General features: G+C 46.9%; 1 protein-coding gene across 1 annotated transcript in view; it reads left to right on the plus strand.

Annotated features, from left to right (window-relative positions):
• Positions 1-16922, plus strand: part of Bco1 (beta-carotene oxygenase 1) — a 36753-nt gene extending 19831 nt beyond the window's left edge. The window contains exons 7-11 of the mRNA XM_051168865.1: positions 775-1032; positions 10881-10986; positions 12767-12861; positions 14070-14181; positions 16633-16922. Of these exons, the coding sequence (XP_051024822.1) occupies positions 775-1032; positions 10881-10986; positions 12767-12861; positions 14070-14181; positions 16633-16922 (861 nt within the window). The remainder of the gene's footprint in view (positions 1-774; positions 1033-10880; positions 10987-12766; positions 12862-14069; positions 14182-16632) is intronic.
• Positions 16923-26500: the final 9578 nt, after the last annotated feature.

Here is a 26500-nt window from a genome sequence, read left to right on the forward strand (position 1 = left end):
GTAGGTCGGTTGGTAGATTGGTAGGTGGGTAGATCAGTAGATCAATAGATCAATAGAACAGAATGCCTCATACAGCATGGTACGATTTATAAGAAAACATGTACACACAAGCACACACACATATGTACAAATGCAGTGAGGTCAACCCCAGGTGTCATACCTTAGGACACCACCTACCTTGTTTTCTTTTTAAACAGTGTCTCTACCTGGCCTGTGGCTTGCTAATTCGGCTAGATTATTCAGCCAGAAAGCACCATGGGTCCCTCGAGCTGTCTCTGCCTCCAGTCCCAAGCACTGGGCTTATAGGTGTGCACCACAGCTCCCGGCTTCTTCACGTGGGTGCTAGGAATCAAACTCAGGTCCTCAGGCTTGTACAGCAAACACTTTATCAACGGATCCATCTCCACGGTCCTTTTGTCTTAATATATTATTAGGAAATATTCATTATATAAAGTGATAGATTTATAATGATATTTTCATACTTTGTGTTTATTGCCTATTCACCTTTTAATTTCATCCACATACATCCATACACAAAATATATAATTGTAATTTTGAAAAAAAAATTTAATCTACTGGTGGAAATTTTGATTTATTCCGTATTTTGGCCATTGGAAATAGCACTACCTGGCATTTTGGGGTGCATACAGAGCTTAGAATGGGGAAAGAGACGTTCATATGGCCACAAGCTAGGGCAAGCCTCGGTGCTGTGATCGCTGATATGCCAAGCACATCAGAGGGTGGGCTGACCCCTGGGTGGGCATTTTCTTTCAGACTTACATTCACATCATCGACCAGAGGACCAGGAAGCCGGTGCCAACCAAGTTCTACACAGACCCCATGGTGGTATTCCATCACGTCAATGCCTATGAGGAGGACGGCTGTGTTCTGTTTGATGTCATCGCCTATGAGGACAGCAGCCTCTATGATCTCTTCTACCTGGCCAACCTGAACCAGGACTTTGAGGAGAATTCCAGGCTTACCTCAGTGCCCACCCTCAGGAGGTTCGCTGTGCCCCTCCATGTGGACAAGGTAACGTGTTCCCAGGATTCTCTGTTCTCTGCACAGCCCTGGGCAGAAAGTTTGTTGACACTGAATTCCACAATGAACTGGGTTTTCTTTTTTTGTTTTGCTTTACTTTGCTTTGCAGTGCAAAAATAGAACCCAGGGCCTCACACATGATTTACAACTGAGCAACAAATATATCCTTTCCCATCCCAGTCCTGAACTATTCTTTGAAAAAAGTTTTTCAATCATTTTCTAAAAGCAGTTCTGTTCTGTAGAAACTTTAGGAAATGTAACTAAATGGAAGAAAGGAAGGAAGGAAGGAAGGAAGGAGGGAAAGAAGGAAGGTCCCTTTAAATCTGGCTTGGAGTGATAACATAGGCTGTGTTGACAGCACAGAGGAAGTTGAGGCTAGCCTGGGCTACATAGCCATACCTTGTGTCAAACAAACAAATGACCCCCGTTAAACCCATCACATAAGATGAACACTGTGTTTATTCCAATCTCTCTGGATACACTTTAGATAGATAGATAGATAGATACATACATACATACATACATACATACATACACAAATGTACATGTATATTTTAATTGTATCTTTTTAATAGTTTCATTGAGATATAATCCACACACCATAGACTTCATCCATTTAAAGTGTTCAATTAATTGTCCTTTGTTATAGTCAGAGTTGAGCATCCATCTCCACCCTCAATTTTGAACATTTTTACCACCCTTAGAGAAATCCCATACTCTTTACCCCTTAGCCATCATGTCCCAGGAACTCTCCCCTTGCACCAGGCAACCATGGATCTCCTCCCAGCCTAAAAGGCATCACCCATCCAAATGCGTTATGTTGGCAGAATCCTACAGCACACAGCCTGCCACCCCTGCCTTTTCTTCCCCAGCAGTGTTTTTGCTTCACCCATATCGCGGTCTGCATCCACACTTCATTTTCTCACACGGCCAAGTGTGTGCGTACTGTTTTGCCTTCTGCCTTTTATACCAATTATGTATCTAGACATCTCTCTATGCTCTCCTTGTAAGTATTCAGCTAATGGCCCATGGGAGGGACCAGGACCACCAGCTTGCACGAGTCCCCTGCTGTTTCATTATTGTTCTTAACACTGTGTGTGACCCCCGGTTCAGGAGTCCTCCTCCACCAGGGCACGGCTGTCACAGCTCTGAGCAGGAGGAGGAGGAGGTTTCTGGCCCCAGAAGTCACTGACCTCATGATATAATTAATTTAAATGGAACCAAATTGAGCTCAATTAAAATGTGGCAGCTCCCATTTACCGAAGGAGCCCTGTGTGCCAGGTGCTTCGCTCTGCATTTCATCTCTTTGCTTACTGGCCAAGACAATTTATGGGAAAAGTTGGGAGCCTCATTTTACAGATGAAAAAAAAAAAACAAAAAAACAAAAAAACGGAGAGTCAAAGTGTTAAGCGAATGTGTCCCAGGCCACAGTGCAAGGCTAGAACCTAGACCAGTCCTAGTGGCATCTCTGTAACTGCAGAGGTACTGGAACTCAGTTGATCACCCGGCAGGCCTTATAGCTGGGGACAGTCCTCCCCAGCACAGGATGCCTTTTCTCACCTCATTTCTGGGTTCTGCAGTACAGGGATCCAGCCCAACTCCTGTCCAGGGAGCAGAAGATTTGTACCCAAGTCTCCAAACTCAGAAATCTCTTCTCTCTAACACTTCTCTATGTGTCTCTGCAATGGCTTATGCCCCATCTCACGTCACTCTGAATTCACACCCACAGTATCGTTGCTGCTGCTGTTGCTTTAATCCACTCACTTATAATTAAGTCCTTCGAAAAGAAACAAGACGCACACCAGGGAAAGCAGCACTTCCTGCTGTAAAGTGGAGGAGAGTGTACAAATGCAATCCGCACTGAGGTCTGCAGCTCCAACTGGGGCTGCCTCCTCCAAAGGCCTGACTTGGGCCTGGGGTTTCCCTACTTAGGGTTTCTATTGCTGTGATGAAAAACCAGGACCGAAAGCAACTTGGGGAGGAAAGGGTTTATTTGGCTTATACTTACACATCATAGTTAATCTTTGAAAGAAGTCAGGACAGGAACTCAAACAGGGCAGGAACCTGGAGGCAGGAACGGATGCAGAGGCCATGGAAGGTGCTGCTTACTGGCTTGCTCAATCTGATTGCTTGCTTTTTAAAGATTTATTTAATTATTCACATATTTTATGTATATGAGTGCCCTGTCTGCTTGTACATCTGCATGCCAGAAGAGGGAATCCCACTGTAGATGGTTATGAACACCATATGGTTTCTGGGGATTGAACTCAGGACCTCTGGGAGAACAGCCAGTGCTCTCAAAAGCTAATCCATCTCTCCAGTCCCCCAACCTACTCTTTTTTGTTTGTTTGTTTTTTCAAGACAAGGTTTCTCTGTGTAGCTTAGCTGTCCTGGACTCACTTTGTAGACCAGGCTAGCATTGAACTCACAGCCATCTGCCTGCCTCTGCCTCCTGAGTGCTGGGATTAAAGGTGTGTGCCACCACACCCAGCCCAACCTACTTTTTTATAGAACCTAAACCACCAACCCAGGGATGACATCACCCACATGGATCTGCACTTTTCCCCATCAATCACTAATTTTAAAAAATGCGGCCGGGCATGGTGGCGCACACCTTTAATCCCAGCACTCAGGAGGCAGAGGCAGGTGGATTGCTGTGAGTTCAAGGCCAGCCTGGTCTACAAAGCGAGTCCAGGACAGCCATGGCTAACACAGAGAGACCCTGTCTCGAAAAACCAAAAAAAAAAAAAAAAAAAATGCCCTACAGCCAGATCTTATGGAGGCATTTTCTCAATTGAGGTTCTGAGGTTCCTTCCTTTCAGATAACTCTAGCTTGTGTCAAGTTGACATAAAACTAGCCAGCACAAGGGTGTAAAGGGTATAGGAATAATGCTTAATAGGTGAGACTCTGGGTATGACTATGACACTAAACAAGAAAGAAAGGTGCTAACCAGTTGAGCATATTGGCACATGTCTATAATCCCAGCACCCAGGGGACTAAGGCAGCAGAATTCCAAGGTCAAGGCTAAATTGGTAGGCTACCCGTGAGACCTTAATTGTTGTTGTTGTTGTTTTAATTGTAAAAAGATGGCGGGGAAGAAACAGGCAAGTTGGTCTGAGGTGCTACCCTATAATCCCAACTACTCAGGATGCCAAAGCAGGAAGGCCTGGATATTTTAATGACAGCGAGGGGAACTTAGTGAGACCCTGCCTTGAAATAAAAATAAAATACAAAACCCAGGACAGGAGTGCAATATAGCTCAATGATATTATTATTATTATTATTATTATTATTATTATTATTATTATTATTATTACCACTACTACTACTACTACTACTATTTTGGTTTTTCAAACCAAGATATCTCTGTGTAGCGTTGACTGTCCTAGACTCTATTTGTAGACCAGGCTGGCTTTGAACTCACAGAAATCCACCTGCCTCTGCCTCCCTGAGTGCTGAGATTACAGGCGTGTGCCACTGTGGCCCGCATGATATTATTCTTGCCTAACAAACATGAGGCCTTAGGCCATAGATTCAGTTGTTTCACAGTTCTAGTAAGAAATGTTGAGCCGGACGTGGTGGCACACACTTTTAAATCCCAGCACTTGGGAGGCAGAGGCAGGCAGACCTCTGTGAGTTCGAGGCCAGCCTGGTCTACAAAGCAAGTCCAGGACAGCCAAGGCTACACAGAGAAACCCTATCTCTAAAAAAACAAAAAAACACACACAACAACAAAGAAAAAATACTGAGATGTGGGGGGACTTAAAAGTATCAGAAAGAATTGGCTTCCCACCCTCATGATAAGGGGTTTTGAGTGATCAATAGTACTGCATACGATCACACCAGCCCTGGCCTCTGTACCCCTTAAGCCCTCCAATGCAGCACTGAGGAGTGTCTTCCGGCCCAGGAAGATCAGGTGTCACAGGGGCACCCAGGGCATGAGTCACAGGCTAACCTCAGCCCAGGGCTGACGCAGGAAGGGAGACATGCCTTCTCCCTGTCCCCGCTTAAGGTTTTACACCCTTTGATCAGACAGGGAAAATGGCTACTTCCTCAGAACCAAGCTTGAATGGTTTCTGTGTGTCTTTAAAAGCTACCTTGTAGCCACCCAGGTGCTTTGAAATCAGCAAAGAAGAGCAAACGCTTGGATGGGCGGCTCTGGCCACGCTGCTTAATTGCTGTTTATTGTCCCTTAAAGATGGCTTCCTTGCTTTCAAGTCACTCAGCCACCTGGATGTACAAATGGGAAAGTTGGGTAGGTGGACACAGCCACACACACCCTGCTCCGAGGGCCTGGCTCCATCCTAACCCCTGCTTAGGAAAGTTCTCCCTTCTCAAATGGCCTCTACCCAGGGGCCTTTGCCCATCAGTGTCCCCTCTGCCAGCCCCACTGGCCTATTCTGAAGTGCTGCCCGCTCTCTGCAGTTGCAGTTTGGAGTCACCTATAGCATCTTCCCAGCCCATGCTCAGACTAGTGTCAGCTGAGCCTCCCTGGACTCGAAGTGTCCCTAGTGGTCGTAATATATGCTGAAGAGGCTTTCTGGGCTTAGAGAGTTCTTCATCCTTCAGGTCTCTATGCCATTGCCCCCTTTAGGGGCGTGTGTACACTGAGGCACCCTCTAGGGTGACACTCATCTCTGGTATGACGAGCTTGTTTGATCTCCTCTTGCTGCTGAGACACGGGCTCCTAGACAGCAGGGGGGAACTGGGTAATGAATGAATTCCTGGATGCATGAATGGATAAATGAATGAATGGAAAACACGAAGCAAAGTCTCTCAGAGGGCACGGTTCTCCTGTTAGCATGTCCCAGGGAGCGGTGCCTTATGCCCATAGGAGATAATGGGGGTGGGGGGTGGGGTGGGGGCGGGAGTTCTTTTCAGAGGTCTAAAGTCATTTGATCACCCCTGATACTCAAACTAGCTGGTGTCAAAGGAAGGCAGTGTGGAAGGGCCCCCCAGCACCCCAGCTGTTTATGTAGTGCTGCAGGCACCTGAGGTGGGGCTGTTCAAGGGAGGAGTGGCAGGGAGGAACCTAGACAAGTCCAGACAATGGGGCAGTGGCCGTGCCCTCATCCTGAAGGGTGCAGCAGCATGGTAGGGATAGGTTTGTGAGCATTCACTGTCATGGGTCAGAGGCCGTCACGGAAGGAGGCATGCTAGACCCACATGAGGTGGCTTCGGATCCTGCACCGGCAGATTTGGGATTTTTCTAAAAAGGGAGGCGTGAATATGAGGATAAGACACAGTAGCCTCCATGGGGGGCGGGGGAGGGTGTGCTGAGTGTGGGGTCCTGGACTAAATAGCTTTTCTGCTCTGAGTCTTTGGCAAAGGGATGCCCTGCTCTGAGATTGTCACTTTAGAGGCATCAACCTGTCCCTTCTGTCTCTAGCATGGCCCCTTCTCCACGAGATGAGAAGCTGGAAGGGCCAAGGGGTCCTGCCTACCAAGAAAGACATCGTTCCATCTCACCTACCTATCCTTCGGTTACCTGGGATACCAACTTGTTTGAGAGTCTGCCTCTGTCCTCCTAAGAACAACAGGGGCAGTTGCTGCTGTGCCCGTGAGGTGTCTGGGGCTAGCTGGGACTTAGGGTGCTGGGTGAGGCATCTATGTAGCTCCAGGCAGATCCTGGAGTGGGAGGCTCTCACTGGGCACTTCATCTGGCTGAGAACTAAGGGGTCCTAGACTTCTTGATCCATACTCCTCCTTTCAGCCTAAAAGACAGAGCCTGCTGTACTGCTGGAATGTTCTCCCTGCCCATCACAGTAGCTACCAACCCCAAGTGTGCTGGAGCTTGGAAGATGTGGCTAGCCTTAGGGTCCATGGAAGTTTCCATCTCACTTCGCCTTATTTTAAAGTCTCAGTAGCTACATGTGGCTCTTCTCAGTGTGGTTTTCTTCTCTGGGACTTGGCTTCCTTTACTATAGACTGAGGGATTGAACTGCGCCCATCTTTAAAGAACCCAACAATCCACCTATGGGACCATAATAAACCTTCTCTTCTTTCTAGAAAACAATAAGAGCTGCTATCACTCAAATAGTCTGGTTCTAGTCCTAGTGTGTTAGACAGAGCAATTCCACGGAATAGAAGGCCATGTGTCTGGGCAGGAGAAGCAATTTGGTCCTAGTTAGCTTGCTGCATTTAGTCACAGGACCTGTGGGCCTCAACTTGGGGCTATCGCTCCACGCCCTGCAAATTGTAAGAACTGTTAACCGCGTTGCCAATTCACATCACAGCCCTCTGAGCTACTCTCTATCCCGGAGTCTACAGGTAAGAGGGAAAATAACTTGCCCAACAGCAAAGACCCATCCCGGGGATTGTGTCAAGATTTGAATTCATGCCTGTTGTTAATTCTAATGCCTCTGGCCCGGGACCAGATGCTTACGTAACCATACCTTTCTGAAGTCAGACGGAAACCACTGTGCTTCACCCAGCACCCCATTTACAGATAGGGAAGCCAGCCGAGTAGGGTCAAGGGTCTTTTCAAACTCATGGAGCAAATTATGAATTCCGCCACTATCGCCTTGGCAACAGGTGGGCAGATTTCTGAGCTCCCTGCTTCCACTCAGAAGTCCCCTCTGGTACCAGGGTAACAGAGCAAGCCTGTGGGATTTTGGCTGAAATCTGGCTGATTTCTTTTCAATGCTGAGCTGGGTTGGCTCTTAAAAGCAGCCGAGTCATGTTAGGTTACTGCTGTGTGTGGAAAATTCAAAGAGTTTCTCTTCTAACCAGTCTGACCAGTTTCTGGCTGGAGCTTTTGTAGAGAGCTACTCCCTGGGAGTCAAGGCTGGACATGCCTTGGGCGGGGAGGGGGGCGGTACTGAGTGCTGCTGTCACGTGCCCAGCAAGGTGCCTCCACAGTATAAGCTACTACAGTGCCACTCAGCACATGGCTACTTCGTTCATAGATTTGATTTCATTGGGTTTTCTTCAACCAAACTGCAAAGCAGGCATGGTCTTTGTCTCTCGGCCTCTGAAAGTGGGGAAGGGGGAAGGGGAAAGCTTAGTAAGACATGTATTCACTTCCTGGGTGCCATGTGTCATGCAGTGAGCAAGATCTGGTCTCTGACATCATTGAGAAAATGACCACAAAGAAGGACAAAGCATAATAAAATAACTGCTGCCTCATGGATATAGCAGGTTTAGACTGCGTGGTCAGGGAAGGAGATGTTCGAACTAAAATCTACAGGATGGGAAAGCCCTCCCCTCCCCACCCCAACCCCCTTGCTCTGCCTTCTGTCCAAAATGTTCTTGCTTCTGGAAGAATCTCAATGGGAAGCCACGGGCCCAGGCGCTGCTTCTTTCTGTGTGACTTTCGACAAGTCACTTTGCATCTCTGGGCCTCAACTTCCTCTTCTAACAATCGAGGGGCTGAACTAGATGAGTAACCTCTAAGGACCCTTCAGTTCAGCAACCGTGATGTGGTAAGCTGCTCCTGCCCAGCAATAGAACTGCTGTCGTTAAGATAGCTTGTTTTTTTTTCATTGGGGGCGGGGCAGGTGGCTGGGGAGGGCTGGAGAGATGACTCAGGATATAAAGTGCTTGCTACACAGGCATGAGGATCTGTGTTCCATCCCCAGGATCCACTTGAAATGCAAACGTGGCGTTGAGTACCTGTAATCACAGCACTGGAGAGGTAGAAACAAGCAGAGCTCTGAAGCCAGTATAGTTAGCCATTGACTCCCAGGTCCAGTAAGAGACCCTATCTCAAAAAAAAAAGGGGGGGGGGTAAAGTCATCTTTTCCTCCTTAGCTGCTCAAGGACCCACCATCTTGAATGGCACAGTAACCATGTAACAGCCCTCACCAGGAAGCTTATGACTAACCCTTTGCTTCAAAGGAAATACATGGTCATTGCTATCCTTTACCCTGGGAAGGTGGCAACAGTACCAAAGACAGAAATACAGAAAAAGGAGCCACCAAGTCCAAGACCACACCAGTTGTTGTCTTTGTATTTGAATTCAGAATCCACTTTGGTGGGCGGCAAAAAAATAATAGGCTTTGGAGTGGTGGGCCAGTCTTTGGATTATGGGAGGAAGAATGAGACTGAATACAGACTGTACTAGAAGATTTCCAGGAAACATTGCAAGGGGTGAAGGACAGGATGAGGAGGATCGGGGGAGACTGCAGAGGCCACCCTTGGTGTCGGCAGAGAGCTAAGGGAGTTCTGCTGCTGTGATGGTGTGGGTTTCTAGGAAGACAAACTAAAAACTTAGGTGTGAAAAAAAATAAGGTGGAGAGCATGGAAGATCACACCAAAGGCCAGCCTCCGGCCTCTATACACAAGCAAACACACGCCAGAAACATACACAGGCCCCAAAAGAAGAAACAAATGTGCTACCGCCGCCCAGTTAAGAAGTTATTCTTTTTTTAATATTTATTTATTGATTATTATGTATACAGTGCCCTGTCTGCATGTACACCTGTAGGCCAGAAAATGGCATCAGATCACATTACAGGTGGTTGTGAACCACCATCTGCTTGCTGGGAATTGAACTCAGGACCATTTGGAAGAGCAAGCAGCGCTCTTAACCACTGAGCCATCTCTCCAGCCCTAAGAAGTTATTCTTAAGGGTAAAGTTGCATGCTTTTCTGATTAACAGTCCACGACCTCAGACTTGCTCAGAATGTAACTCATCACTTTGTACAATGTATCCATTCTCTATATGCTACCCACCTATTAGTCATTCTGCAGTTGTCTCAGTTAATCAGATCGATGCAACACTTACACAAAGTGTTCAGTGTTATGCAGGTTTCAGGGCCTCACTGAGGGCTTGGAGTGAACCTCTGAGAGTAAGTGGTGTTCCATAGATCTACTCTGTAGATGGAACAATGTCATCCATGAAAGTGTTTATCTAGGTCCTACTGCAAACCATTGGGCAGGTGAGGTCATTTAATCTGCAATCAGCTGAGGATGCTCATACAATTATCTTCATTAGACACAGAAGGAAACTGGACCACAGAGAGGCTAACCACTCACCCAAAGTCCCACACTTAGTATGTGGAAAATGGAGAAGCCCCCACTCCCTGTCCTGTTATTCATGGCTGTCAGATTTCCCCCACTCTCATCCCAGTGTACTTTATTAGCATGTGTGCTTGAGCTTGGACTGCGCCTGCAGTTTGTTCCAAGGCTTTCTCTCACTGCTACATCCTAGGCACGTGTATTACTGTAGCCTCTGTAACCATCCATTGATTGATGAAATCAGAGGCAGGCGGATCTCTGTGAGTTCGAGGCCAGCCTGCTCCACAGAGCGAGTCCAGGACAGCCAAGGCTACACAGAGAAACCTTGTCTCAAAAAAACCCAAAAACAAACAAATAAAAAGGGAGAACTTACTCTATGGAGCATATTTTTGTTCACCCAGAAAGATAAGGAGCCTAGACAGGTCCTGACTTTTCCTCCCACCAGCTGTGTGGCCTTGTGAGAATCTGTTACTGTTGCCAGTCCTCATTACTTTTTTTAAATGATGGTTGTATTTTTAAATTTATTTATTTAATTTGTTTGGGTGCTTTGCATTTTTGTCTGTGCTTATCTGTGTGCAATGCCTCTTGGAGGCCAGGAGAGCTGAGCACTGGATCCCCTGGGACTGTAGTTAACAGATATTTAAGAGCCAATTTGTGGTGCTAAGATTCAAACTCAGATCCTCTGGAAAAAGTTGGGCCACCCTCGTTATTTTTTAACTTAGAATAACAACAATGAAATAGTTGCTTCCTACAGTTACAGAAAGGCCAAGCAATGTGCTATGTTTTGAAGCTCCTTTCAAGAAGATATGGTAAAGCAAGGGTTTGCAGGAATTACCTTTTTTTCCCCTCATTGTTGTTTTTAACCTTTTCCTTTAAGAATGCAGAAGTGGCCTCAAATTTAATCAAGGTGGCATCTACAAGAGCAACAGCCCTGAAGGAGAAAGATGGAAGTGTCTACTGCCAGCCCGAGGTCCTCTATGAAGGTAAGGCACATCCTTTCTCATGGAAGGTCCCAAAACACCTCTCTATAATACCTCCTCCCATGCAGGACATGAAAAAGCAGGAAAAGTTCTTGGGACCCCAGGAAAAAAAATTGGGGATCTTTTAAATAGCTTCCAACACTTCTGGTCTGTGTGGATTACATACATACTTGATGGATGCAAACATCTGTGATATATTAAACAGGAGAGTAGGCTCCTGTCTCTCCCTTTACACTGTCACAATTCCTACAAAGTGGGTGTTATTGATTCACTGGGCCTGAGAGATGCTGAGCCATAGCACAGGAGCCACACCCATGGGCCCATGTTCCTCCACCCTGATGGCATGTGGGGTACGGGTACTGGCATTGGAGGATGCTCAGAAACATCTTGGATTCCAAAGAGCCCTCACTCTAAACCTGAGCCAGCCCAAAGCTCTCTGGGAAGTGCCACTGTCCCACAGGGCTGAGTCCCTGTGCTCACTGTATCACAGGGGCATGACACAACACCTTATGCAGAGAAATCTGCATTTCATACTTCCAAATTTACAATGAAGCTAGGCGTGGTGGTGCATGCCTATCTTCCCAGCATCAAGAGGCTGGGGCAGGAGGATTGCTGTGAGTCACATACTGTGTCTCAAAAAACAAATAAATTATATGCCTGTTATGCCAGCTCTCGGGAAATGGGTGATGGTCATCTTCAGCTGTAAAGACCAGCATGGATTCTATGAGATCTTGCCTTGAAGCAAACATACAAACACAAAAACAAAACAAAACAAAAATGACTGGATAAAAAAGTAACAGAGGGGCTGGAGAGATGGCTCAGAGGTTAAAAGCACTGACTGTTCTTCCAGAGGTCCTGAGTTCAATTCCCAGCAACCGCATGGTGGCTCACAACCATCTAAAATGTCATCTGATGCTCTCTTCTGGCCTGTCTTCTTCTGGTGTGCATGAAGACAGTGTACCCATATACATAAAATAAATAAATAAATCTTTAAAAAAAAAAAAAAGTAATAGAAATAATGAAAACTGCTTGATAGAGTGTTACCTGGCAGGCAAAACCAACCCCAGCAATGTTTCTAAACATTTTCTTTGTGACATAACAGACACAATTCTATAGTCAACCTTTTTACATTTACCTTATCATATAGACACTTCCATGTTATGAAAATCCTTTGTAAACATCCTTTTTACAAAGATTTTAATAGGATTCACCAAATTTCTTTTACTTATTTTAGACAAGGGCTCATTCTTGTCTCTCCCTTTACACTGTCACACAGTCCAGGCTGGCTTTGAACTTGTGGCAAGCCTGTTGCCTCAGTATTCCCTGGTGCTTGCACAGTTGACGGTACCAGCCTAGGTACCATACTCATTTTACAGTAAACATTGACACTCCTCCTAATGGCTTCTGAAGTTTCTTTCATAACCACGTGTGCTTACACACACACACACACACACACACACAGTGTTTTTAGAGAGACTTTTAAAAATTGCAGCAGCCTCTGATTCAAATCTGTATGCTCTGATTTCTATCATGGATAATTACAGGTACGTATGCATTTACAGCCCCCTGGCCTATGGCTCCTCACTCCTGAACCTTCTGGCAGGGACAGCATCATTATCAGAGGTCCCTCCCTAACCTGTGACCACTTTTGGTATAATCTGGGTCTGAATCAAGGTCAGGGTGGTACTTGGGAACTGTTCCTATGGAACAAGGCCCAGTTTGGCATGGAGAGGAAGTTCCCCACCCCAGTGCTGGGATTTCATCAGTGTTCTGTCCTCTCAAGGCCTAGAGCTCCCTCGGATAAATTACGCTCACAATGGGAAGCCATATCGTTACATCTTTGCTGCTGAAGTTCAGTGGAGTCCAGTCCCGACCAAGGTACTGACCCCTGTATCCTGGGAGTTCCTGTGCATGCAGCCTGGCATTCCCTGCACCCAACTTAATGTCTTCAAAGCAGACTCCCTGGGGCTTAAGGCTGGGAGAAGGGATTCAGGAGGGAAGGCAGTTGGGATAATCCTGACCCATGAGTGTTGTGTTCCATTTGTGCGTGGTGACACACTGTGGCAGGCTCTGAGGGTAAAGGAATCAGCAGGGAGCGCTGCCTGCAGCTGTCAGCTTACCTACTCCAGCAGGCAGGGTGTCGTGGCAACTCAGAGGATTAGTTTTGTTTTTTAAGTAACCATTTGTTGGTCTTTCCTATAGTCCAGTGCTGTCTGAAATGCTGGTCAGATACTACTTTTCTTTCAGATCAATATTTTTATTTGCGTTTCAGAGCTGATGACACAGCTCACTGGGCAAGGAAATGTGCTGTCAAGCTTGGCAGCCTGATTTTGATCTCAAGAACCCAAATGGCAGAGGAAGAAAACCAATCCCTGCCCTCTGCCTGCCGCATGCGTGCTGTGGCGTGATGCAATGTCCCACCTCCCCAACACACATACTCTTAAAATGCATACAGTAAAAATAAAACAATAAATTAAAAATAATTTAAAATTTAAAATACCTAGAGTACAAAAAGATTCACAAGCAAAAATTAATATTTACATATGCACACAAACACACCCCAAGCTACTCCCACTAATTCTACACCCCTCAGGAACAGGCCTATGAGAACTTATGGGGATTTTGTTGTTGCTGTTTGGCTTTGTTTCCTGTTTTGGATGCTAGGACTCAAACCAGAACCTCAGGTGTTCTGGGCAGCTGCTCCACCACCCCGCTCCAGCTGTGGTCCAGGGCTTTCACTTTTAAAGCAACGAAAGAACTCTATATCATATTTTAATTAGTGGCATTAAGCACCTTACTTATATAATGTGAAACATTGTGATATGGTACCAAATGCCAGAAAAGTTCAGGGCTGTGGGTTCTGAGCCCTCTGTGAGTGGAAACCTGTGTTTGACATTGTTGGAGGAAGTTTGGCTCTTCCCTTTCTGTGGCTGTGCTGCCTGGGACAGCTGTCACTCCAAGGTGATATGACAAGTGCAGGCTTAAGGGCTTAATCTCCCCTCAGAGGCTGCCATGCTCTTCTGCGCTGAGGAAGTCAGCGTGGTTACAGACACAGGACCCCATCTTTCTCTTCTCTGCGTATACAGATACTAAAATATGATGTTCTCACGAGGTCCTCCTTAAAGTGGGGTGAGGAGTACTGCTGGCCGGCGGAACCCCTGTTTGTACCCACGCCAGGTGCCAAGGATGAAGATGATGGTAAGAGTGGGAGAAGGGAGCTCATGGGAACACACTTCAAACAGAGGCATCCCACAGGTGGGTTGCCTGACAAGAAGTCTAGGTGTGTCAGTGGCAAAGCTACCACATTAAAACCTTCCTGAAACCACACTTGCTTCCACCACCAGGTTCTGTAATACGCTAGGATCCCCAGAGCTCCTTGCCATCTTTGTATTGTTATGTCACCTGTAGTGTTAACCTCTGACATCCAAGCATTTCCGGGAGCTTGCCTGAGCCTTAATAGCCAGAGATTTTCCTATGGCTCATTCACATGACATCACTGACACCCTAAGTGGATGACCTTCAATGCTCATCTCCTCGGAGACCGTGTGGCCTAAGGCCCCATCCTAAAGCACATTGTCAGCTAGGCGTGGTGTGTATGCCTGAGATCTCAGCATTTAGGAGGTAGACAGAAGATAATCAGGGGTCTAAAATCATCCTGAGCTACACAGAGAATTTGAACTACTGTCTCAAAAACAAAAAACAAAACAAAACAAAACAAAAAAAAACAGCAGCTGGGTGTGGTGGCACACACCTCTAATCCCAGCACTCGGGAGGCAGAGGCAGTTGGATTGCTGTGAGTTCAAGGCCAGCCTGGTCTACCAAGTGAGTCCAGGACATCCAAGACTACACAGACAAACCCTGTCCCAAACAAACAAACAAACAAACAAAATACCAAAAAACCAAAGCAAAGCAAAGCAAAACAAACAAAAACATACAACAGCAACAAGTTAGGTAGTTAAGTAGGTAGACCGACAGACAGATGACTGGATGGATGGATAGATGGATGGATGGATGGATGGGTGGATGAAATTGTTAAAATACACTACCTGGCATAGGCCAGAGTCTCTAAAAAAACATTCTGATAGGTAAGACTGTGACAAAAGCCAGACCTTCTTTGGGCAAGGTTTGATTTCTTCACTACACAAAGTTCATATCCTTTCCACTGAGTGACACACACTCTCTCAGAAACGTGCCACTTTAGTTTTTAAATGCATTGCAAGGGCTGGCCCCAAGTCTCAAATGACTTCTCTTAAGCATGTGAAGTTTTCCCAGCACCTGGGAAATGTGGCTTTCCACATAGCCAAATTGTCTTATCCCCTACTTTGCCTCAAAAATGCCCTGCCTACAGCCCTGGGGATACTAGGGAAGGTAATAAGCTATGGGTGGGGACACCACCCAGTCAAGCCAGGGTTGGGGCTGCCCACACCTGCGGGGGAAGGCAGGCCATCCCACTGAGACTGCCAGCTTCTTCCCTCAGGTGGGAGGGAGTGGCTTTCCACCTGGCCTTGGCTTCCTTCTGCTTGTGGCCTGGCACACAGGCAGGGGGATCCCATGTCGCTGTCATCTCCAAGGTATGGAGCTGTTAGCATCCACTCCTACTAAGGCTGGTCCCCTGCTTGGCTGGGCAACTGCTTCTCACGCCTTCTCTCCATGGGTGTGGAGTGACACTGTCCTCGTTTCATATCAAGGGGCGGTTAAGAGTGAGGCAAATTGGCAAAGTCACGAGCCCCATATGCAGAGGTTGGATTTGAATTCAGGCCAATCTGACGTCACCTGTGTTCAGATACCTCATCCCTGGCCCTTTGGGCACTTACTAAAAGTCTCCTTAACCTGTCGTACGTTGAAAGTGAGCACAGAGGATGCGGAACCTCCCAATTTACAGAGAAAAGTTGGGGTTACTAATATGACCAGGAGATGAGTTGGGCTCATTTCGGTTCTGCCGCAACCTAGGCACAGCAGCGCACAGCCTGTAATCTTGGCATCTGAGAGGTAGAGGCAGGCAGATAGGAGCGTAAGGCCAGCCTGGGCTACATCGCAAGACCTGTCTCAAAACAAAACAACAACAGCATAGATATGCAAATGTTCTTGCAATTCAAGAAGTCCCGGATCAGATCGGATCGACAAAGCAGCACACCTTAGCCCACATGTCCTCCCAGAACTGGCTGGGTCTCTCCATACTCAGAGGTTTCAAGCAGTAGGAGAGAAGCCATTCTTCAAAACACATGAAAAAGAACAAAGCACGTCCAGAACGCACCCTGCCCATCATCACAGCACCCCGAGAGGTTGGAATTTGGTGGGAATTATCTTCACTGCCAAGATGCAGAGGCGAAGATTCGGCGAGACAAAGCAACTATCCCGGAAGTAGGTTTTCCGATTCCGGTCTTGGGTTTATCTTCTGCCAACACAGAACCTCATATATTCTTTTCCCTACTGTTTGGACCAAGAATGAGTTGAAAGAGGACATCTCTGAGAAAGCCCTCCCTGCAGGTGGAGAATGCTCAGGGCTCAGGGCTATAGTTAGACACTTGGTCTCTTAGGACCAAGATGGAACCCGTAAGGAGAGCAGCTGTCTAGCCTGCGTGAAGGCCCTGGATCACACTGTCCGCATTGCAAATGGAAATTAAACGGGGTTTGTTTGTCTTCTTGTAGGAGTCATCTTGTCAGCCATCGTCTCTACTGATCCCCAAAAGCTGCCGTTTTTACTTATTCTGGATGCCAAAAGTTTTACGGAATTGGCTCGCGCTTCTGTCGATGCAGACATCCACCTGGACCTGCATGGCTTATTTATCCCGGATGCAGACTGGAGTGCAGTGAAGCAGACCCCAGCTGAGACGCAAGAGAATGAAAACTCAAATGACCCTATCACCCCACAGATTGCACCAGGATTGGGGCACAGTGAGAATGACTTCACAGCTGGTCCTAGTGTCACATGCCTTTAATCCCAGCACTCAAGAGACAGAGACCAGCAGGTCTGAGTTCAGGGCCAGCCTGGTCCAAAACACAAGTTCTGGGACAGCCAGGTCTACACAAAGAAATCCTGTCTTAGGGAAATAAAACAAAAAAAAAAAAACCAAAAACGTTTTTAAAAAGTTATTTCACCAGTAGGACCCAAGGACAGTAAGTGCTGTTGTTGACACTTGTCAACCTGGCTGTGAGTGTCTTTATTGGGTTAACTGGGAAAGGACTATCCAACCTGAATGTTAGATCCTGCCCCATCCCATAAACTGAGGTCCAGACTGGATAAAAAGGAAAAGGCCACTTGAGCACCAGCATTCACCTTGCTCTGTTTCCTGACCGTGGATGCCACGTGACACCGGCTACCTTACACTCTTGACTTGGTGCCTTCCCCACCTTTGGAGCCAGAGCAAGCCCTCCCTCCCTTAAATAGCTCTTGTCAGGTATCTTGTCCCAGCAATAGAAAAAGTGAGTACCTGCTCATTTCTCTGGGTGGAGGTGGCCATGCGCTCCATCGTGCTGTTGTTCTTTGTGCAAAGACAGCAATAAACCACAGAGACAGCTCTATTTCCATTTTTCTAAGAATTCTTGTCGGAAGATCAAGTATTTACCAGTCAGTTCTAGTATACTTAAGAAAGCCCTTTCTTTTCTGATAGAGGCCTTGAGGACCCGGGAGGATGGCTCAGTGGGTGAGGTAGCTGGTCACACAAACACAGGAACTTGAATTCAGGCACCTTGCCCCCTTCCATAGTTAGGCACGGAAAAGCTGGGCATGCCAGCATGTGACTACAGGCCAGGATCTGAGGAGGCAGAGGCAGGAGGGTCTCTGGGGCTCCGTAGCCAGGAGGTCTAACCAAATCAGCACACCTGGCAAACAGAGAGGGGCCGAGTCTCGGAAAATGAAATGGAGCAGGATGGAGGGAAATACCCACTGTCCACTTCGAGTCTACACATTTACACTTGTATGAGCACATTGTACTCAGTGTGCGCACACACAGAGGTACATACACATCCACTTGAAAAAGGCCTTGAACGTGAATCAACAATCATGTTAGCTATGTTATCATTGTTTCTGGCACAAGTAGCCACAAACAGGAGAAAAGATGAGGGGGTCATCACTGCTCCTCCCATCTGCCTCTCTTCTCCCTACCTTTCTAATGAACCATATTGTGGGTGGGTGTGGCCTTCTGGCTTTCGCTGCCATTCCCTGTTTCTAAGTCATGTGACTAGGAGGGCACGTTGCTTTGCGGTCACCCCACACAAGAAGTAGCAGAATAGAAAACAAACAAACAAACAAACTTGAAAGTCTGTTCAGAGCTTATTTGATTTTTATGTGTCTGTCTCTTCCAGTTCTTCTGAGCCCATAAAGTGGGGCTGCAGAACTTCACCCTTCCTGGCCTGTGAGAGGCCCGACTGTATGAGCAGTGACTGCAGGTTTCTATGGGACCTCTCTTTACAGGAGGAGATGCTGGCATTGACCTGAGTAAGGCATGGCAGAAGGGCCAGAGCTCAGGGTAGAGGACCAAAAACCAGGCTGGCCTGAAGCCCAGAGTGAGCCACATCATCATCTAAAGAGAAAGGAGATACCCTGAGCTGTATGCACTTCAAGGTGGACCAGACAGGTAAGGCAGAGGGGAAGGAGGTCCCCAAGCGAGTCAGTGAGTGACTGGGATGGAGGAAGTTAGAAACAAACCAAATGGCCTCCTGCCTGATGGCTGGGAGTCCTGTAGCTATCTGAGCCTCACGTTTACAGTCTAGTGGGTACCTAGAGCACAGGTTAATCCCCACAGGTTATATTCATACATGTGTATGTATAGTCCTGGCATTGTCACGTGTATAAAAAAAAAATGGTGTCCTCCTTTATTTACCGTCACAGTCAAGATGAGGCATGGTCCATCAGTGCACAGGTCCTCAAGTGACTGTCCCTCTAACCTTTTGTCCCCACTACACCCTGGCAACCACCATCTGTAGAATTTCATCACTTCAGAAATGTTATATAAAAACCAGGATCCTGGGCCACACCTGTAATCTCAGCATTTGGGAGGCTGTTGCTGGAGAATTGCCATATGTTTGAGGCCATTCTGAGCTAAAGAGTAAGACTTTAACTGAGAGAGGGGACAGGAGGGAGAGGAGGAGGTGGAGGAGAATGAGAGAGGGGGTGGAGGGAGGAAAGGAAGACCGTATAAAAGAGCTGCGCTGCTACCTCTTCTGAGGTAGGTCCTGTGGAGATTCCTCTGGAGACTGTGTACTTTCACTGCTCTGTTCCTAGCACCTTAACACCACCTGGTATGACGTAGATAGTCAATAAATACTTGTTAAATGAGTGCATGAGTGAATGAGTGAGTCAGTGGGTTCCCCTAGCAAACAGACTCAACTCCACAACACTCCAAGAGACACACATTTCACTAAAGAGTGGCTGAGGGCTGGTAAAGGCAGACCACACAGAACCCAATCCCAACACACTCTCTTATCCACTGACTTTCCTCCCCTCCAGTCCATGATCTCTCCTGTCCCCACATCCACCCTAGCATGGTCGCCCCAGTCCCTTCTGTCACCCCTCAGCATGTCCATCTCACCCAAGTTTATAGTCTGCATGCATGAGGCAAGTGACAGAGTAAAGACCACTGGAGCCCCTCCCCACTGTCTCCTGTGGGAATCTCAGCTCGTCAGCCCTGGAAGCTTAGATATGTGATCTCCAGTAGCCTGAAGAAGACATGATCAGAGACTAGTTTGGGGTGGCAGGAGTGGAAAGGAGGTGACAAATGTGACAGTCACTCACCCACTCTCGCTTCTGTTTCAAGTGTCTGAGGGTAGAGTGGGATGTAAGGTGGTTGTGTCTCCACCTCCATGCCCTCAGTTGCCGAACAGCACCTAACCTCAAGAAAGGGCCCAGTTCTTCAGGGATGAAACAACACTTGTTTGTTGCCCTTATTTAAGATGACAGCTGGAATGCCATACTGGTAAGGGAGGCTGGCACACCAAATCCTCTTCTGTTTAAAAAAAAAAAAAAAAAAAAACAGCACTGAAGATTGATGATGGGATATTTGATTTGTCTGGGTCCAGTGTTTTATAACCCTATTACATTTAATATATACAAAGGCCAGGGCACTTAGCTGAGAGCTCCATGAATGCTCTTTCTCCAAAGGACCACAAGACAGTCACCCTTGTCCTCCTGGACTTCCTGGTTATGAAGCGTGTGGGTGGGCAAAGTGAACCACCAGGAAGTTTTGGGAGAGAAGTATCTCTGGGTTTGTTTATTGCTTTCTCCAAGAGCTACTTCCTGGAGTGTTCCGAGTCTGGAGCGCCAGGTGCAGGGAAGGTTCACAGGTGTTGGCTGTGGCCACAGCAGGTTTCTCTAGTGTGAGTCCAGTGCCGGGACCAGCTGGATGTGTCGCCTGGGTGAATCAACTCATGAGAACCCTTTGTGCCTCTCAGCCATGTTTGCAGTATTGATTCATACTTGTTTCCTCAGGACCAAAGTTACTGTGCAGGGCTTTGAGTAGGCTGCAGGCCCAGGTTAAGCTGAAACATGTTTGATCCCTTCTTACACTTTTTAAAAAATATATCTTCATTTTTATGTGCACTGATGTTTTGTCTGCATGTATGTCTGTGTGAGGGTTCCAGATCCTCTGGAACTAGGGTTACAGGCAGTTACGTGATGCCGTGTGGGTGCTGGGAATCAAACCTAGGTCCTCTGAAACAGCAGCAAATGCCCTTAACCTCTGAGCCATTCCTCCAGCCCCCTCTTGGGTGGTTTTTAAATGCCCAGAATCTTTCCTGTATCATATCAGGAAAAACACACCTTCTATACCGTGCACACCATCTGACAGCTACGAGACACCTTGAGGCCTCAGTGTTTTCCTCTTCCCTCCGGAAGTTTAAACTCATGCCCACTAATAAATGGCCATCTTAAGAAGCATCCTTCAAGGGTGAAGCCCAGCCAAGGAGCAGAGCATTTTCTTGGCCACAGGACCTAGGAGAGGTGTACAGCGCTATAACCAGGCAGGCTAAAGATGAGCAAGGCTTCCCTCTTCCCAGTGACTGGCAGAAACATCTAGGATGGGCTCTGGAGACACCTGAGAGGCTCTTTGGGGGACCTGCAAAAGTGCTACTCCTGCAGATGGAGGCTGCAGCTCGGGACTAGGATAAAGGCAGATGTGGATGGATGAACAAAGTGGGTATAGAGCAAAGGAAGGGGAGGAGGCAGATGAGGGAGTGTGTGTTCATTGTGGAAATCCTGGCTAGATTAACATACAAAGAGGAAGACACCCCAAATCCTGTGACCCAAAGTAAACCAGTGAAAGCATGCTGGTGTGTTTTCTATGGCTTGTCTGGTGCAGAGTCTACAGGCCAGCCATCTATCTATAAGCAACACACCAACTTGAAAAACAGCCACTCTTTGCACTTAATGGGTCTTGGCTTTCTTTTCATGGGTACATAATACTCCTTTTTTGGGACATGGCAGCATGGATACTACCTACCATCCTATACTTTAGGTCATTTCCAATTCCCCTCCCCTATTGTAACAAGGACCCTGATGGGTCAGTTTGCATTAAAGCCTAGAGTTATCCTTTGCCTGGTATACAGATGATCAGTATTGTTTTCTTTTAAAAAAAAAAAAAAAATTGTCTAGAGCTGGGTGTGGTGGCGCACTCCTTTAATCTCAGCACTTGGGAAGCAGAGGCTGGCGGATCGCTGTGAGTTGGAGGCCAGCCTGGTCTACAAAGTGAGTCCAGGGCACTAAGGCTACACAGAGAAACCCTGTCTCGGGAAAATAAAAAAACCAAAAAAAAATTGTCTGCACAAGATTAAGCCAGTCAGCTTTGCAACTTGGAAAATGAAGGCTCTTATGAGTCTCCACCCCTAGCTGAGGAACTATTGACGGTTGATGGCTATTCCAGGGGGAGAGTGGCTTTAAGGGTGTGGCTCAGTACTTCAGTATGATCTAGTGGATGGCCTCGCATCCAGAAGTAAATGAGCTGCATAAACTGGATTTCATGGGTTATAAGGGTGCGGGGGAGTGGGAAACAGAGGGTGGGTCTGGAAGGAGTGTAGAGAGAAAGTTTCTTATACATAGAATGGTGTGTTGTTTTGCTTTGTTTTGCTTTGCTTTGTTTTTACACAGTATCATTTAGCCCAGGCTGGTCTTGAACTCATAGCTAAGGGTGACTTTGAACTTCTGATCCTCCTGCTTCTACCATTCAAGTGCTGGAATTGCAGGCACAGGACAGCACACTGTATGTGGTACTGGAATCCATGAATGCGAGCGATCACTCTCCCAACTGAGCTACATCTCCCAGCCTGAAATGTTGATTTTTAAATTTTTATTATATTCATTTATTTGTGTGTGCGCGTGCGTGCGTGCGTGTGTGTCTGTCTCTCTGATTGTGTCTGTGTTTGTACATGCTGATCATAGGACAGCTTGTGGAAGTCAGTTCTCTCCTCCCACCAAACTCAGGTTGTCAGGCTTGCCTGCTGAGCCATCTCTCCAGACTTGTTTTTTATTTTTGTGGCTGGCTTCTCAGCATAATGTTTTCAAGGTCTGTCGGTGTTTTTGCAGGAGTCACTATTTCAGTACTATTATGACAGTTATTACCTACCGTGTGACTATATCACCCTTGGCTTGTCTGTGCATCCGTTGGTGAACATTTGGGTGGTTTCCTCTTTGGGCTGGCATGAGCAGGCCTACTGTGGACATTTATTCACAAGTGTTGTCGATGGTGGAGGAAGAGAGGGTGCCATGACCTCATACATCCTAGGAAGTTACTCCACACCACCAAGTTGTACACCCAGCAGCGTGCATCAGCTTTATGTGGATATACGTCATCATTTCTCTTGAGTATATACCAACTATGAAGTGGCTGGATCATACAGAAACTATGTTTTAACATGCTGAAGAACTACTAGACTGTTCTTTCTTTTCTTTCTTCATTTCTTTTTTTCTATCTTCTCTCTTTACTAACATTTACTCTTAGTCAATGTTCCACTGCTGCTTCTTTTCCTCACTGTTCACCAGGGCCATGTATTTATCCTTGGGCACAGTAATCCTCATGGCATTGTACTTCTTTTCCAAGTCATCCAACAAGCCAGCCTTGACCATATTGGCCTTCTAGTAAGCCCAGTCGATTGCTGGTGGTTTCCAAGACAGAGTAGCCCACCTGGTGTGGAGGGTCTTCATCCTGGGACATCAAGTAGTTTACAGTTGTATTTTGGTTTGGGAGGTATGATCATCCCCAAAACTATCCAATCAATGGATCAGTGGATCTTAGAGCAAGTTTATGCCTAGCATCGTGGGATCCTTCACCAACTCCCAACAGAGCTACTAGGCTATTTCCAAAGTCACCGTGCTTGTGGCACTCCGACAATCACAGTATGGGAGTGTCAATGTGCCCACATCCTCCCTGCCTGCTGTTTTTATTTCGTCCACCTTCGCAGGTGTGAGGGGCATCTTGGTGTGACTGTGAACATGAAGTCTCCTTCAGAGAAATGCCTACTCACACCACCCTTCGTCCCCATTTTCTGTGGTACTGGCCTTTTATTGTTGAGTCTAAGAAATCCTTGAGGCAAGGTGGGATGGAGAAGTGGCTCAGTGGTTAAAGTATTTGCTGCCCTTGCATTTCCCATCATGTAAATGGGATGGGTCACAGCTTTATGTAACTCTTGTTCCAGGAGATATGACACCATCTACTGGACTCTGAAGGCACCTGCACTCATGTGCATGTATACGTGCGCGCGTGCACACACACACACACACACACACACACACACACACACACACTTAAAAGCAGTAAGAATAAATCTTTAAAAGGATTCTTGCCAGGTGTAGTGGAGCATGCCTTTAATCCCAGCACTCAGGGAGGCAGAGGCCAGCAGTTCTCTGTGAGTTTGAGGCCAGTCCGGTCTACAAAGTGAGTACAGGACAGCCAAGGCTACCCAGAGAAACCCTGTCTTGAAAAACAGAAAAAAAAAAAGATATTCTTTACATATTATGGGTTTAAGGCCCTCACCAAAGGTATGATTCGCCAATATTTGACCCTATTCTGTTAGTAGACTTTTCACTTTTTTCACAGTGTCCTCTGAAGTACAACAAAACAAAACAAAACCCTTCTTTAAAATCTAGATGAAGTGTCAATTATCTACTTCTTTTTAAATCCCATGACATTGGCAGTGAATCTGAAAAGCCATTGTTTAACCCATGGCCATGAAAACTTGCCCCTGGTTTTATATCTACAGCTAATTTGTATGTTCAGTGTGAGGTAGAGGGTCTGCCTTCCTCGTTAGCCTGTGGTTATCTGTCTGCCTCCTCTGGGCTTGATACACCTTCCAGATCATTTCAGTGACTTTTCTGTGGCTGTGATGAAACACCATGACCAAGGCCACCTACAGAAGGAAGGGTTTGTTTGGGGTTTACAGTTCCAGGGGATAGGAGTCCACCACTATCAAGTGGGGGAAGCATGGCGGCAAGCCGCAGACATAGCAGCAGGAACAGCTGAGAGCAAACGTCTTGAATGGCAAGCACAGAGCAGAGAGCAACTGGACATGGTATGAGTTTTCAAACTCTCAAAGCCACTTCCAGTGACATTCTTCCTCCAGCAAGACCATACCTCCTCCACCTCCCCATACAGTGCCACCTACAGGGAACCAAGTGTACCAATACACACGCCCATGGGGGACATTCATATTCAAGCCATCACTGGGCGGGGGGGGGGGGGGAACTCTGTGTCTCTGACTCTCTCTGTCTCTCTCTCTCACTGTCTCTCTCTCTCTCTCTCTCTCTCTCTCTCTCTCTCTCTCTCTCCCTACCTTCTTCCCTCTCTCCTAAAAGTTTTTTTTTTTTTTTCTGCTGTACCAAGCAAAGCCTCAGTTCAAGGCCAGGAAATAGGATGTAAACCACAGTCCTGGGTGGAGGTTTTTAACAACTTCATGTCTTCCTCACAAGGGCCTGGAGAAGGTAATATCTACAATACTCATGCTCAGTTCATACACCCGTGTACATTTTTCCAGTATTTCCCCTAGGAAGTCATTCTACCGCATTGTAGTATTAGTGGTAGCAACTGACACCCTATAATTCCCGTCTTTTCCATTAAATGGGAGAGCCTCGGGTGGTTTTGGGAGTGGCGAGGGTCACTTGACATTCTGGTTTTGTTTGCATCCTGTCATTTGGTTGGGGCAGATGTGAGGCCCCAGGCCTGGCTCTGGGCTTTTAACCTTACCCTAGGAATTGGCGTGGGAGTGAGAGCACTGTCCACATTGCTAAGACAGCCTCTCAGCTAGGTGGAGACGAGGATTCCTTACCACAACAAGAGTGTGTGTAAACTGACAAACCAGCTTGTGCTAGGTGAGGCACTTTACCGGAAGGAGTGAAAGTCTTCTGTTGGGGATGAAACAAAGTCTACAGACCTGGGTATGGCTTAAAGCAATGATCACTGACTCCCTTACAATTCTGGAGGTCAGGTGTCCAAAAATGAGTCTTACAACAAAAAAGCAAGGAGGCTGTGGGACACCTTCTATCTCGGGGGCTCTGGGAGAAACTCTCCTTAACCCACAGTCATGTGCTGACTGGTGTCCTAACACCTCAGACTCTGCCCCTGCTCCCATGGGCACATTGTTTTCTCCCTCTCATGGCCAAATCCTCCTCCACCTCACAGTTGTGACTCCATTGGCCTGCTGGGATAATGCAGGATGTGTCTCCACCTTTAGAGCTTTACTTTGGACACATCTGCAGTGTCCCTTTGCTGAATCAGGTCCCACCCACAGGTTCCGGCAGTTAGCACCTGGGTGTCTTTCGGGAAAGGGATCAAGTGACCACAAGAACCTAGCTCTGGCCATCTCTTTATTCTCTTGAGGAAGAGGCTCTCCCTGAGCCTGGAGTTCACCATTTTTTCAGCTAAGCTGACAGCCAACAAGCTCCAAAGAGCCTGCACATCCCACCCCAGTGGTGGGGTGACAGGTATATGTGGCCACACCTGTGAGTGTTAAAGATCCAAATCCAGAACCCGGGCTTGAGTGGTAAACACTCCTATACTGAGCCAGCTCCACAGCCCTAGAAAATTTTAAAACAAAGCATTGTCAGTGCTACTTTTTAAACTCTCTTTTATTTGGGGTTCCTTAAGCCTCTACCTCCCTTCCAATCCTCTCCAACCCTAGATAGGAGAGAAAGAAGGTTAGAAGGGACAGAGGATGTAGACCTCTTTAGACTTAGTTCCGGCTGGTTAGGGTGGTCAGAGTCTCTGGGAAAATAACAATCTCAGTCAGGATGTCCAGCAGTCCAGCCCAGCAAATGACAAATGCAGCAGGACAACCAAGCAGCCTTCTTCCTCCTCCATCCATCTCCTTGAAGTCCCCTCCTCTCTCTCAGCTCTGGTGTTTATATTCTCCCAGAGTCCTCAGAATTCCACTAACTCCAGCTTGCATAGACCACATACTGCAGGTGGCAATTATCAGCAAACTAAAGCAGCTCCATATCCCACACTTGGGATAAAAACAAAAACATGTTTACATAACATAACTGAGGGTTTTTTGTTTTGCTTTCTTTTTTGTTTTTGTTGTTGTTGGTTTTTCT

This window comes from Acomys russatus, chromosome 26 (assembly GCF_903995435.1).
Source record: "Acomys russatus chromosome 26, mAcoRus1.1, whole genome shotgun sequence".
In the NCBI taxonomy this organism is placed as follows: Eukaryota; Metazoa; Chordata; class Mammalia; order Rodentia; family Muridae; genus Acomys; species Acomys russatus.